At 41.8% G+C, this 15,445-nt stretch overlaps 2 protein-coding genes across 5 annotated transcripts in view; one reads left to right on the forward strand and one right to left on the reverse strand.

Annotated features, from left to right (window-relative positions):
- The window catches only part of atp10d (ATPase phospholipid transporting 10D), a 35,440-nt gene extending 30,323 nt beyond the window's left edge, over positions 1-5,117 (reverse strand). For 3 of the 4 annotated variants that reach the window (XR_004933370.1, XM_012852617.3, XM_036150576.1), the window contains exon 1: positions 4,923-5,117. The gene's annotated coding sequence lies outside the window, so the exon portion shown is untranslated. The other variant, XM_036150577.1, reaches the window with a different exon arrangement.
- A 90-nt stretch (positions 5,118-5,207) lies between these two features.
- commd8 (COMM domain containing 8) lies at positions 5,208-10,995 on the forward strand. The gene is made up of 5 exons (XM_021310706.2): positions 5,208-5,343; positions 7,535-7,690; positions 7,776-7,928; positions 8,230-8,385; positions 10,865-10,995. Exons 1-5 carry the CDS (start codon positions 5,302-5,304, stop codon positions 10,883-10,885), a joined length of 528 nt encoding a protein of 175 aa, XP_021166381.2. The 5' UTR covers positions 5,208-5,301; the 3' UTR covers positions 10,886-10,995.
- Positions 10,996-15,445: the final 4,450 nt, after the last annotated feature.

Raw genomic sequence — 15,445 nt, forward strand, 5'->3', positions numbered from 1 at the left:
GTGCCATATCATACAATACACATCATGCGTTTTCCCTTCTTTGCCTTGCTCCATTTCAATATCACGATACAACGAACAAAAGGTGTTTTCACTTAGTCAGCCAACCGAGGGTGAAAACTTCAAGAGCAAAGACAATGTAGGCAAACAGGTTGCAGGTACTTTAAAGACAAAAGACAAGTAAAGCAGAACCAGGAGAAGAGTTTACTGACAAAAGGTAAATTTGGACGCATCTCACTATTTGTTTTACTCAAGCAGGTCAGTTCAAACGAAAACTGAATTATTACTTTGCACAGAATCAACAAAAGGGATTTTTAGAGATGCTATACTCTGCACAACTGTGGGAAAAACTGCTGACTTGACAGATGTCCAGCGGAAAGTCACTGAAAAGCTCAATGGTGAGCCACACAAGGTCATTGTGATGAAGTCAGCGGTCCATAGAGAGCCGTGTCCAAGCTGCCGCTGCAGGATAGCAGTAAAACATGCAGTTCTGATCATTTCCACCTCTCTGGGTGAGCTGAGCAATATATCAAGATTTTAAAAATATCACAATTTTTTTAAATATAAGTGACATGAGACCATATTGCTTATCTCAAGATACTTTTATGTATTACAGTAGGTTCTTTTTCAGCCATTTCTCATATTTGTCTACAGCTGTCTGTTAAAAAATTATGCCTGTGAGACATTTTGGGATAAAGCTTTGATTCAGAGATGCCTTTTTATAATTACTTTGTGAAAAGAAAAACATACCGGAGATACAAATTGTTTATCAGGATTCAGCCTAAACATATATTGTTTTATTTTTTTTTTTTGGTCCATATCTTCCGGTCCTTCCTCTGCCACTAAACCATTGCAGCGGGTGTCGACATGAAGGCCAGTCAAAGGCCGAATAGATTAAAGCCATGCAGAGCGTGAATCTCTGACACTATAAATATAGTAGCCTACCAAATAGTGCATGCAACTGCATACGGGTCAAAAAGTGTTATGATTTTAATTTGATGTAATGTGCAGCTCTTACCAGACATATGATCAGAAAGCACAAGGCACAGGGTAACCTCTTGAGGACTGTGAACCAACAGTTTCACATTTTCAGAGGGGTCAAAAGGTAAAAGTGCCACCACACCTGGATGTAGCCAAGACAGTCGGCAGCTGTCAGATTCTCTGTCTTAAGCTACTTCTGAACCAGTCAGCCTCAAAGGCGTCTTAACTTGGTTGAGGGATGGATTGGTTCCCAGATTGACAGTCCTCTTTTGAGCTGAAAGTGGTTGCTGCATTTTTTTTTTTTGAGGAATCAAAGGACCCAAAGTGGGAAGGAGGACTGGAAAGGCAAAAAAGCGGAGTTGTGACCAGTGTAAAGACGATGACGGCCATTTCACAGTCAGCGATGACTCGGGGGAACAGTGGCATCTGCTGGCGTTGGTCCGATGTGTTTTAGCGAGTCCAAAGTCAGTGTAGCGGACCAGGGAATTTTACAGAGCACTTCGGTCCTCCTGCTGACAAGCTTTTTATGGAGATGGTGATTTCATTTTTCCAGCTGGACACGGTTTTTGCTGAAAGGCCAGCAAAAACTGCTAACATCTGCTTTATTGGCCATGTTATTGCTTTGCTTGTTAGGGGAGCAAACTGACCTGACATAAACCCCACTGAGAATCTATAGATTATAGACAACATTTCAATAGCATAACATTTCCATATAAAAATCCAGTTTGATGGAGTTTCTAAATTAAAATTTTCTGAAAAAACATATTTTGGATTTTCTTTGTTCATAATCTTTATAAAACAAGTCTCATTGTGCAACATTCAGTTTTGTTTTTTGTTTTTTAAAAAACATACCCATCTATGGTCCCTTCAGTGAATCCATCAGTTCTTAATATTTTGTCCTATAACCTGAAACACACATGAGGAGATGAGATTTTTCAGGTCCTCATGTGGGGAAACACCTGCGGTTGAGATTTTCCCTGGAGGCTGTAACAGTATGAGCAAAATAGAAAGGAAAGTTTTCAGACACATGATGAGAATCTGGACGCCTTCGCTCGCACGAATCTCGGCTACCGAACCGCAGACATTTTCTCCTGTGAGTCCGAAGCTCGCGGAGGCTACGACCGCCTGCAGCTGCGCGACGTGCCAAACCTGCTAACCTTGATTTACGGCTGCTTTATTTACAGATGACATAAGAATAATTCTTGTTTGGGATGATCACAGGAAGGCGGCACTCACAGATCCCCCTCCCCATGTTCGCCACACAGCGTAATGTGCAGGTTTTGGAACACCTCGGATATTTTAATTAAAACAGATTGTGAAAGTACTCAATAAAAAACGACTGACTCGTGTAAGTGTTTTAAAACTTAACAGCATAATGCTGAAGGTGATTTATTTTAGTGGTTTGTTTAGCCTGGCTGGTTACCTGACACTGACCCAGACACGTTTTATAGGACTGATCTCAGGGCTTTTGGGCATTTATAATCAGTTTGGGTTCATGTTTGCCTTTATTGTCCAGTCGGAGCATCCAGTTTTGTTTAAGCTTCACCATCTAGCAGTTTTCTAGGTAGCCCCTTATCATGAGCTTAAAGCATTGAAAGACGAGAAGTGATCCAGTCCCACAGCATGATGCTGCCACCACCATGCTTGAACATTGGTTAAGTGTTCCTAGGAGTAAGGCCTCACCCTGTCTCCTCTCAAAAGTCAATAGTATCTTAGTATCTTTTAAATATAATACTTTTCACCACAAGGCTTTTGGGCTGTCCACATGAGCAGCTGCACATTTTAGTCAAACTTAAGGGGTTTTTACAACAGAGTTTTTTTTTTCTTCCTCCTGTCAGTTAACACTGACGTAAAACTGGTTTCACTGTGGAAAAAGACAGTCCAGCAGTTTCCAGTGTGTAGAAAGGTTGAATCTTGACAGCTCCTGAGTTGTTCCTGATAATCTCGATGTCCTCTCATCTGAAGGGGGAGATGGTAGCACAACCCATTAACTCGCACTTTATGGACAAAACTGAACATCACAGAATTGGCTGCAACTGACTTTCCCAAGTTGTGTGAATCTAAAACTTCCCTTCTTAGATTTCCGAGTTCCTCTGACTTTTTGATTGTTGTGATCATAGGTCATCCTAGGTCAACCTATGAGTGCCGTCAAACCAGGCCTCTTCACGCTACAGCGGGAAATGAGTACCAGCCCCCTCCTAACGCTAACTCTCTGTTTTGGCTTCAGACGTTTCAGGTCAAAGTCAGTAGGTGAAGTTGTGAGAAACATCCAGTTCCTCAGCGTTGGCAAGGGGAGATCCCTTTAATCCACTGAGCATTAAGAAAAGAATGTGAGCTTTGCCGTTGCCCAAACAGGCCGACTGGATTTAAAGCAGAACTAAAAGAAGACTTCTGAGAAGTGAAACCAGCGAGATCACGTGATCTCTGGGTGCTTTTTTTTTTTTTTTTTTGTGCAGCTCTGAGCAGGGCGTATTTCAACTATTGATAACAGAAGGCTTCTCTGGGTGGGCACTCCTTAATTGGGAAAAGGCTGAATCAAATGACGATTCTGGATTAGTTCACTCGATTTAACAGATGCAGACATGTTCAAGGCCAAGTATAGCGGACGGAGATATATATATATATATATATATATATATATATATATATATATATATATATATATATATATATATACACACACACACACACACTATTATGGTATCTACTTTGCTTAGTTATTTGATTATTAATTTCACATAATCCAAAGGTCGGCAGTGGGCCTTTTTTATTCTTTATTATTTGTTTGCAATGAGATTAAGGTGTTCAGCGGAAACAAACAGCACAACCCACATCACTTACGGAGCAAGCCAGCCTATTCTGTATCCTCCTAAATGGATCATTCAGTCATTTTTTAATTTTTTATTTTCACTCTTTTTCTGAGGAATGTGTGATTTCAACTTCGACCTATTAATCATTCAGGCACAAAACCTCCCCTAAACACTAGGGGTGGACCTGCCTTGTGCCGGCAGATGCAAAAGTATTCCTAAATTTTCGGTCACCTCTTCTCACTTCTTGCAAGAATTTATGAAATGCTGGCGTGGATGAATGTCACAGATCTCCTTCTTGATAATTCAGCAAAGAAATACGACTATTTCCCCACAACACCGGGCACAGAGAGAGGCGAAACAAAAGCAGCCAATAGGCCCGTAGTAACTCTGGAGGAGCTGCAGAGATCAACGACTCTACCGACACTACAACTATGTCGTGTGCATTTCACAAAGGAAGATGAGAAGTCCTGTTTACAGGGGACATGGAAACTGTTCACTGGTCAGATGACAATAAAATTGCACTTTTCTTAGGCCCATATGCAAGAACTACATCCAAACACACCGGGACAACATGGTGGTGGCAGCATCATGCTTTTGGGGATTTGTAAGCAGGGACGAGGGGGGATCCACCTTCCACCAGGACAACAACCCTAAACACACAGCCAGAGCACACGCATATGGAGTCCAGAACTAAACTCTGTTACAAACACTTTCCATGGCATCAATCCCAGCTGGTCATGGGCTTATTATTCTGCAGAGGGACGAGCAAACAGTTCAGCCTCTAGATGCGCAAGGCTGGAAGAGAGACGCCCGAAAAGAACTTCCGTAGTAAAAGAGAAAACAATTAAAAAGGCAAATCAACCAAGATACAAAGAATAAGAACGTCATAAGACTCACGGAAAGCCCGAAGAACTTGACTGTCTCTAAAGAATGGCAGGACTACTTCGCAGATGACAGCTTCATAGCACAGCTGAAGGACAGTTTACCTCCAGGACTGTCGGGCACTGACTGACAGAAAAGCCCGAGGTCCGAAATCTCTGCACTGCTGCAGCACAAACCTCGGAGCTCCGCTTTTGTCTCCTTCCTGGAAACCAGCTCCCTGTTATTACTCCATGCCCTTTCTTTCTCACCCACCCGGCAGCTTGTTTCCATCCGCACCCGGGTCGACGTTTGCTGTCGGCTCGATCTCTTCCCCCTCACGTCGCTGGCGCCTCAGGAGACTCGAAGCCAGAAAAAGCAGGATGTCAGCCCGTCAGAAGAAGCACCCTCTACTTTCTTTCTGCTATCGGGACCCCTAATCAACCACCTGAACCAGCGCATCCGTCGTTGCGTGTCGGAAAGCAGCGAAGACAGCTCCACTGCACGGCCAGGAGTTGAACGACGCTCCGTTTTCCAGCTCTGGGGAGGGCGACGGGAGATTTGTCCCAGCTGTCCGTGAACGCAGCGCGCCCTGTCACGTGACGCAGGTCAGCTGACCAGAAGCAGCTCGGCGGAGGAGCCGAATGAAAACAGGATGGAGGCTCTGGGCAGAATATCACCAGCAGATTGTGTCAAAGTGAGTCTGAAGCACGTCTGAAGACTGACGTGAGGAAATCCAAACAAACGATGAGATTATTAATCTGATTTGTGCTTTAAACCGTGAGATTCTGACGTCATTTTTTTATCTTTATGGGGTTTGGAGAACCATGTTTCCCTAAAATTATAATTGCAGATGTTTCGAGACATGTTTCTATCAGCTTTACGTTGGCAGAGAGTAATTAGATTGCGTATTATTTTATTTTATTTTTCTATTTCTGTATAAAAATAGCTCAAGATCGTTCAGACTGGATGAAAAGGGCCTCAGAAAACCAACGGGATTTGCGAGTGGACTTTGACTGGGTCATTCTAACACGCAACTGGGACCCAGTCTGTCCTCTCCACCGTTACTCTGACTGTTTGCTTTAGGGTTTTGGTCCTGGTGGAAGGTGAAGCCAATCTCATCTGTCCAGTTTCGAAACAGAATAGAATAGAAAGATCCTTTATTGCTCTGCAGCTGAGAGGTTTAGATATACCCAGAAGCAATTAAACAATATAATAAAAATACTGTACAGTTTTCAGTTTTTATAAATTAGCATACTATAGAAATTAAAGGAAAACATGTATGTTTATTTATGCATAAAAACACCATTTGACTACAAGAATAAAAAGAACTGTGCAGAAAATTTAAGGATGTAAGCACTTAATGGGTCTTTTGGCAGCAGTGATAGAAAGTCTAACAGCTGCTGGGAGGAAGGATTTGTGATAACGCTCCTTTGTGCATTTAGGGTGCAGCAGTTTGTCACTGAAGGAGCTCTCAAGTTCAGCATCAGCTTCATGCTTAAGGGGAAGACTCTGACCTACTGTGATGTTATTTTTGGCAGTCTTTCTATTATCCACAGCTTGCACAGAGTTGAGGAGGAAACCTAGGACCGAGCTGGGCTTCCTGTTGAGCTGATCTTATCACGTCCTCTCAGCTGTAAAGCAACCTCTGCAAAACACTTGAGTCTTCTTTGCAGGTTGAGTCTGCTTCGAGCCTTCCTGTAAAGAGATGCCCTTGATTACGAAAAGCCTTCCTAACAGCATGGTGCTGACACCACCACATGTCACCTTGGTGATAGATTATCCAGATTTATGTTTAATCTTCATTTTCTTCCATTAGTTTGTGCCAAATATTTACATTTTGTCTACATTTTACCTGAGAAACTTGAGGCCAGATTTGTGACATAGCTCATGAATAGCTGTCCACCTGAGCAGCGGCTTTCTAAAGCCCTTCCAGAGTCACCGTGGGCCTCCTGGCTGATTCTCTGAACAACTTTCCTGACCTGCCAGTGGTGTCCAAAGTCAGTTCTTACAGGCCAGTGTGCTGCGTCATTTAGATGTTTTCCTAGTGTTCCTGCAGATCAGGACATGTATACTGTATTTTTACTGAGATTAAATCACTCACTGAAAGCAGATAGTTGCATTAGATTTTATTCAGGAGGATGGAGGCTGGATTTTCCTTCCATTTCATAAGTATGCATTACTTTGTGGTGGTCAAACACAAATTCTCTACAAAATACAGACGTTTGTGGCTTTCGAAATTGTTCAAGCGGTTATAAATACTTTTTCAAGCAGCATTAAGTATGGGGGGGGGGGTGTATTTGCAGACTTTATATTCACTACCGTTTTAAAAGTATGAGCATCTACATCTTTAAAAAATAATAGATTCAAACATATGTATATACAGATCAGCTGATTTCTGGTTGTCTTCCAATTAACTAGAATTCATCCAAACTCCTACATCTAATCTTTGATTTAATGCAGTAGTAAAATGCAGCAAACATAAATTCTAAAAAAGTGCCGCAGGTTTTTTGATAAGAGATTGTAGTTTTAAATCCAACAGAAAACGAAGAGATTATGAGATTATTCGCATTCCTGTCACAAACCTTTATCTGATTTTTTTTTTTATCAAACTCAAAAGAACAGCAGAAAACATGTTGCATTTAAAGAGTGAAAAAAGTAGGAATTTTCTATTTTGATGCATTTGACTAACATCTGTTTTTGTAGTGTTTGGCCTGCACATCTGCCTGTCATCAAAAATGGACCGGTTGTTCGGTGCATCACTATGTTTTTGGTCCGAATTTTTCCGCAGTTTGCAGGTGGAAAAAAAAAAAAAAGCTTAAACCGCAAAAACAACAACGAGGAAAAACACTCAAAGTGATGCGCTGATCTGCTGCTGCTGTTTTCAGCTTTGCCACAGAGTGGTGGATGGGCTGTGTGGGCGAGAGCCTCCGTGCCGGAGTGATTACAGCGCCACCTGGAGCCTGGAGGAGTGGCTGCAGCTTCTCGACCTCCTGACAGGTCTGTTCCGCCTGGCAGTGGGGAGCGACATCCCAGAGGAACAGGTGAGTGAAGCAGGTCAGAACAGTGTTTTAACCCCCCCCCCCCCAATCTCAGATCGTCACATCTTGGCCCGCTGGTTCTGTGCAGGTTCTGGCTAAGCTGTCGGACGTAGACCACAGCCACGCCGAGGCGGTGCTGACGGTGCTTAAAGCGCGACACGAGGAGATCCGGCGTGCTCTGCTGGACAGAACCAACGGCATCTCTTCAGCAACCCTGCAGGACTTTGACTGGCAGCTGAAGGTCGGTCAGCCGTCGGCGTTCTGCATCCCTGATGCGTTAAACAAACGTCCTGAGCAGAAATCAACGCCCTGAAACCAAATGGAGCAGTTATGATTATTAAAATTAGAGACTCAGGCTTTGGTTCCCTGTTTCCCGCTTGTCCCCCAAATGTCAAACAGGAGAAAGTCATCTTTACACACCAGGAAGCATCTCCTGAAGTATACTGCAGAAACTCACCTGTAATGATGATTTTATTTAATTTTTTACAAATTTGCCTGCTCTGAGTTTTGCTAAATCTTCTCCTTCCCTTCATCCTCTCCAGCTGGCTTTGTCAAGCGATAAGATCTCGTCTCTCAACACGCCGCTGCTCAGCCTCGGCCTGGACGTGAGGGAGAACGGAGCGCTGCGACCCATCACCGTGGAGCTGAGCAGGGAGGAACTGAGCACGCTCATCAGCTCGCTGGAGGCAGCTAACAAGGTAGGCACACGGCCAAGGCTGTGGCCGTGAAACACGACACCCTGTTTGCCCAGAACGCCGCTCTGCTGAAGCTCGTTGTGCCTCGAGCAGCGTTTCCCATCACGGCTAACGCTTCCATGTGGCTCCTCACCTCGATGGAGTTTAGGTTGAACACCTAGCGAGGAGCAGCTGTTCACACCTCCCGTCAACATATCCACGTCTCACTCTAAAATAAAGCTCCCGATGTAGCAACCTCACCTCCCCTCCTCAGACTCCCTTACCTGACGAAGCTGTAAATGGGCTCTTTCAGCATCAGAAGGCTGGGAAGGCTTTAGGACCTGACAATGTCTCCTCCTCATGTCTGAGAGCCTGTGCTGACCAAGTGCCCCCCCCCCCCCCCCATCTTCCCGGTGTCCACACACAGACAGGGGGTGGATCGCCTGGATAACCACCCGGGGCTAAACCTGCGTAAAACTCAGGACATGACCGCGGACTTCCGGAGAACCACCCTTTATCGGGACCTGAGATGGCCCTCACACGTTGACACGGTTCAGAAGAAGGCCCAGCAGAGACCGAACTTCCTGCGGCAACTCAAGACGTCCAACCTTCCACAGGAGCTGCTCGTCATTTTCCACACTGCCGTCATTCAAGTCTGTCCCGTGTGCTTCGGCAGGTCGAAACTGCAACGGACCGTCAGGGCTGCAGAGAGGATCGTCAGGGCTGACCTTTCCTCCATTCAGAACCTCAACAGATCTTGTTCAGAGATAAGAGAGCTAACATCTCTGCAGAGCCCACACATCCTGCACACAAACTGTTTAGACCAGGGGTGTCAAACATACGGCCCGCGGGCCGGATTTGGCCCGCCGAACAATTTAGTCCGGCTCTGTGGCTAAATGCATTATCATTATAAAAAAAAAAAATATATATATATTTTTTTTTTTCCCAGTGTCCTGTCTGGCAATGTGGCAATAAGAATTGTTGTCCTAATGCCAAAAAGAGCTCATCGGATTTGACTTTCACAAGTGGAGCAGTACTGCTTTTGCCATAGTGCTCCGCTTGATTTATGAATGTGAATAGTTTTATTGTGATTCATGCGGGAAATATCTCAAATGATATGGACACTACAATAGGAAAGTAGGAGAGGAAAGGAAGAACAAGAAAAAAAAACAAAAGGTGAAAGAAAGAGGACATAAAAGGAAGAGAATGATAAAACAATTATTGAACAAAAACATGTACTTCGTTTAATTGAAAAAAAATGCAGTTCCTATATTGTCCACGAGGGGCGCTGTGTTTTAATTAGCAGATTAAGCTTCACGTGTGAAAAAATTCAAATCATTTCTTAATTTTTATCTGTTTGATGTATTTTGTCATGGAGGACAGTGTTTTTAAGTTCCAAAAAATGTGAATAAATGTTTTTCAACATTGTATAATCACTGTAATCAGTTCTTATGCATAATGCACAAGTAAATGTTTAACTGAGTAAAAGTATTGTTGAAATTGCACATACTTTTCTTAAAAACGCTGAGGTTATTCATAATATATTGTGTCTTGCAATGAGTTTACTCGTGTGGCCCTCTTGAGATCAGATTAAGCTGTATGCGGCCCCTAAACCAAAATGAGTTTGACACCCCTGGTTTAGACCTTTACCTTTAGCTCGGGTTACAGAGCACTATTTACAAAAAAACAGTCGCCTCAGAGCTAGCTTCTTCCCCCAGGCTGTCAGTCTGATTAATGCTTCAAAGCCATGGACAATGCAGACGACTGTCCACTGTGGCTCTACGCTCTTTTAGGAGGAGTGAATGCTGCTTGTCAAGACTTGATGCAATCTGCTGGGTTTCCTTAGATAGGAAACTTTTTGACCAATCTGTATAATCTGATTGAATTTGACTTTGGAAAGTGCCTTGAGGTGACATGCTTCATTAACTGGTGCTATAAAAATAAAATTTCATTGAATTGAAAATTTAATTAACACTTAACTGTCAAGAGTACCCAGAGCATGCTTATTTGCTATAATTTAAGCATGTCTTCCTCTTTTGTAACGCTGTGTGTATTTGTCCGTTTCCCAGGCCTTTCCTGTTTATGTATTTATATTTAAAATGTCTATACTAAGAGCAAAGTGGAATCAAAATCAAATATCTTGTTTGTGTGCACAGATTTACCAAAATAAAGCTGATTCTGATTCTTACTTTTGTCAGCTGCAAACTGATGCAGTTAAAACACTAGGTGGCAGCATTATCACTGGGAGAGTTTTTCTAGCTCTTTATGAAGGAATATATATATTTTTTATTATTAATCCTTTATTTATACAGGTTAGTCCCTTGAGACGCAGTGTCTCATTTACAAGAGTGACCTGTTTAAACACAAAATTACAACAATTTATGACAGCAATTACAAATTTAAAAGTACATAAAATATAGAGTGAAACTAGAAGGTCTGGTTATGTAATAATCCCTTATACTAAAGGACTGATTTGATCTAACCTGTTCTCATTGTCTTTCAGGTGGTGCAGCAGCTGAAGTGATGGGCCGCTCATCCAATGAGATGCTGATGTTTCCAATGTAATAATAACTCAATGTTTGTGTTTCGTGATGCCTTTTGATTCCATAGTAAAATCCATGTTTTTCTTTCTGATTCGTCTGAAATTTTGTGATGCAAAAAGATTTGAAATCACAAAAGGATAAAAAAAAGAGAATAAAATTTAAAAGAGAAAAAAATAAGAAAATGAAAAAGAAACCTGGGATCCTTTTGAGATATTTTCCAGAACCTAAAGGGAAACAAAGTTTATGGGAAAATATGATTTTCGCCAGATTTGATTCTCTACCTCGTTGTATAAACGTTGATTTATTGGTTCGTCATCCACCCGTCCATCCATTCCTCCAGCCATTATCACTCATCCATCCATTCTTCAGTGTATCCATCAATCATCCATCAATATTTTGTTTCATCGTCCACTTATTCTGCAAACTATCCATCCACCTATGTTCTACAATCCATCCATCCATCCATCCATCCTTATTTCTCGGTTCCATATTTAAAACTTGACTTCTGCAAAAATATCTTGCAAGAATCAAGAGTGAAACTTTCTGTTTGGATTTAACATTTGGCTTTAAAAGCGATAGAGGTCTCTTATCTGCAAATTTGAGCCTGGAGAAGAATAAAGCTAAAAATTATGGAACCGTAGATGGAGAACTTTGTGACCCACTGAGACCCATTTTGAAAGTGACTAAACACACGACATGTATTGTCTCATCATTTCCTTTAGATTTTTTCAATTCTCATCTACTTTAGTTTAGGCAGCATCATATTTCAACAAAGTTTTAAGACAACTGGGAGATAAGGGACCAGTGGTTAGATATATTCAAAGGATCTCCAGTTAAGACAAACAGTGTGTAAGAAAAAAGAAAGTTACCAATCAAACTGATAACAAAGTTCCTCAAAAAAGTTGGAAGGGATTTTCCTTTTTCCGTCAGCAGTGCTGAATGTGATGAAACCAAGAAGGAATCTGTGGGAATTTCCAGGAACAAGGAATCTGAACAACTGTGATCTCTGAGTCTCAGAAATGAAAAACATGCATTAAGATATTATATAGCTGGTAGAACCACATGGACCCCCTCCCTCCCCCCATACTTTCTAATCTACATGAGAAGTCATCGATTTAGCTACGACTGACTTATCAAAGAACTTAAACGTGGCCCTGCTAGAAAATGAATCCACTGGGAGACAGATTGCAAGTTCGAGACAGTTCGTTGCTGTATGCAAGAAAATCCTCAAAGATCATAAAGCCAAAAGATTTCAGCGAGCTGCGTTCGACAATTTTGCAAAACAACTTGTTACCTCTTTGAGGGTCAAAGCGTGCAAAATGACAGCAGCATTAGCCAAAGAACTGCAAGTACAGTACAAATAAATGTGCTGGGGTACAAACTAGAAGAAGAGAAAGAAGCTGGAAAGAGATGGGAGGTAATGTTTGAAGTTTTCCAGCCAGTCTGACTGATTGTTAATGAGAATGGGAACTAATACTGACAGCCGGAGCCAAGTTAAATGTGGTAATGGTGTTGGTCTTCACTCCAGAGTGTCCAGTTAATCGTGAGAAAGAGCCTCAGTGCTGACAGCTGCAGACGTGCTGACTGGGCTAATGGCATCAGCACATTGCCTCGTTTTCTGTAAAGACCTGACCCCTCACATGTGCAGAGTCAAGCTGCAGTTTAGAGAAAGCATCCATATAAAACACTCAAGAGAGGCCTCTTAAAAATATTGCTAAAGAAATTTTTATTTTTCATTAAAAAAAGATCTCCCCTGAACCTAGACTATTTAAAAAATCTCTGTATAGCATTGCAATTAAAGGTTTTAGGTTTAGAGATCCCTTTCCCCCGTTCCTTTTCTCTGATCTAGCAAAAAGCTCTGTTCCCTTACACCTCAACACTTTAATGTTCCTGGTTGAGTAAAGGCTAAAATAAACAAAAGAAAACATTTCTTTAAAGCTTAGAAAGCAAAATTAAATGGGCTGAATGAGGTTATCTTGATCCAATGTAAAGCTAAAGGATGCGAAATAGCAAACCTGAAGAAAGTCCCAACATGGCAGCAGGACTTTGCTTACAGTTGATCACATCCTCTTTAATTGGTGGCCAGGGAATCCGAGAAGATGGAATCCGGGAATTTGATCAAAAGGTGATTTAACATAGCATCGGTTTAAGGATATTGACATGCAAACATGTTATTGTTTTATGCTTTACATTTTTCCCCTGACAGATTTATTTTATTTTAGTTGAATAATATGGGATATATGCCACAGTAAAAGGTAGGAAAAGTTCTGAAAATTACTTACCCTGGTTTCTCTTTCTTTTTACTTTAGAGAAACCAGGATGTGGAAGTTAAAATAAAGACATTTTAAAAATTCTGACTTTATCCTAGTGTGCCTTTAAGCATTTAGATAGCCGCTTCCTTTTTTCCCTTTTCTCCTACTGGCAGCTAAAGCAAGACGCATCATGCAGAAGTTCAGGTCCCTGAAGCATCCAAAGATGCTTATATAACAAAGACCACACAGTGCCCCCAGATTCATTTTCTTAAGCTTCCAGCTACCCCCTTGTTTCTTCATCAGGTGTTACGTCTCCATTTTGGAAACCCTTCAGCTGGACTCTGGCTTTGTCCCTGTGCCGCATATTTACTGCTTCCACCTCTTACCTCAGAGTGAATCAGCCAATCTGTGGAGTCTGGACAGCAGGTGGTGGTAGCGGTCACCATTTAGAACAGAAACAAGCCAACATAACCAATGGGTCATTTTTTAAGAGAAATAGAGATCATTAGAAGTATTTTCTGATGTCATCCTCCAGATAATGATCAATTAGCGTGCTGAAGCTGCTCACTCAGCTGTGCTCAGGGACACATTTAGGCTTTCAGCAGCCTCATTAACTTAGCCATTAGGATGCATCTAATCATTTGATGCATGGACTGGGGGGCATATGCTGACTAAATATTTTCTGGAAAATTGGCTGAAAAACATGCGTTCAGTAAAAGGAGCATGAATGAACCATAAAACAGATTGTATGCGGAGATCTCAGCAGCTTTTATTGGAACTCTTAATTTCTCTGTAAGTTGACACAAATGGTTCCTGTCCACGGCGTTCTCCCACACACATCCAGTCACGCACAGCGTCTGCCGTTTGCCGAGATCCACGCGGGCCGTTCCACTTGAGCGCACATGTGGAACATCACTTTACAGGGTCTGAAGCTTCATCCGCCATCTACTGCTGCCGCCTGCAGGGAAACCAGTTGTTCGCTGCGTCCATTAGTCCCCTCCATCCACAGAAACGAGGTCCATCTGTGGTGCTTCCTTTGTTCAGTCAGGAAGGTCAAGCAGTTTTCTTTTTTTTTTTTTTTCCTTTGAAAGATTGTCGTCTTAATGCTGGAATGTCTCACTACAATCTACGCTTAGATAATGGTAACGTACATTAGAGTCTGAGAAATGAGTTCTGTCTCCAGTTCATCTACAAAATGCTCAACATGTTCTCCTCGCTGCGCATAAGACAAACCCTGTAAAATGTTGAGATTCTTAGGAGTAAAGGCACAAAAGTTCAGCCGTACAGAAAGAGCACACCGCTGTGATTTGGGTCCAGAAGCAGAAGCCGTTCTGATTTCTCTCTCTCTCTCTCTCTCTCTGTGATTAAAGCCCTCATAAATCCTGCAACCTTTCATTAGGATCATTACTTTCACAAAACAAAAAAAACAAAAACAAAACAAACATGCTGCAATTATTTTTTGCTCTGTACCAGAGGCAGGACCAAGTCACTGTTTTGCAAGTCCCAAGTAAGTGTCAAGTCTTTATCCTCAAGTCCGAGTCAAGTCTCAAATCAAAACAGGTATTTCGAGAGTCAAGTCCCAAGTCTGAAACTTCTAATGTCAAGTTGGTTTGAGCATTTAATAATGTTGAAATACATGTTAAATGTAAATAATAGAGCATCTTAAACCAGTATTTATCTCAAAATGTGATTAAACCAGTGCAACTGACCTTACAAAACAGTAAAATTAAACTTATTTTCAAGAACAGCCCTCCTTTGAACTATACTTTTGTACAATATTAATTAAAAAATGCAACAGCAGAACTTCATATTCAGACCCAAACGAAATGACTCTTCGGAGCATTTTTGTCTTTAGCTTTTTTTCCTTTTTTTTCAAAAAAATCTGGTTAATTTGATTGGCTGTGCTGCAGCTCGCACACATACTGATGCTGATTGAGTGAAATGAATTAATGGTGCACACCTTTTAAATGATAGATGTGTTAAGCTTTAGATTTTGGGTGAAAATATCAAGTCTTTTCAAGCAAACAGGTCAAGTCTAGAGTCACTGGTGTTAAAGTCCAAGTCAAGTCACAAGTCTCTAAACACTTTTTCAAGTCAAGTCTAATTCATAAAATCAATGACTCGAGTCCAAGTCATGTGACTCGAGTCCCCACCTCTGCTCTGTACCTGTGTTTGAGCTGAGTATTTTTAAGAAAAGACATATGCAGAAAGGTAAAAACCAAAACAGGATTAACAAAGGTCAAACTCTCAAAGACTTCAACGATACACTCAGTGAGAAAAGCAGATCAG

Source organism: Fundulus heteroclitus, chromosome 19 (genome assembly GCF_011125445.2).
Source record: "Fundulus heteroclitus isolate FHET01 chromosome 19, MU-UCD_Fhet_4.1, whole genome shotgun sequence".
In the NCBI taxonomy this organism is placed as follows: domain Eukaryota; kingdom Metazoa; phylum Chordata; class Actinopteri; order Cyprinodontiformes; family Fundulidae; genus Fundulus; species Fundulus heteroclitus.

Coding starts and splice junctions, on each gene's coding strand:
- commd8 (XM_021310706.2), top strand. CDS start 5,302: ATGGAGGCTCTGGGCAGAATATCACCAGCAGATTGTGTCAAA. Junction 5,344..7,534: donor CACCAGCAGATTGTGTCAAA/GTGAGTCTGAAG, acceptor TGCTGTTTTCAG/CTTTGCCACAGAGTGGTGGA. Junction 7,691..7,775: donor GCGACATCCCAGAGGAACAG/GTGAGTGAAGCA, acceptor GGTTCTGTGCAG/GTTCTGGCTAAGCTGTCGGA.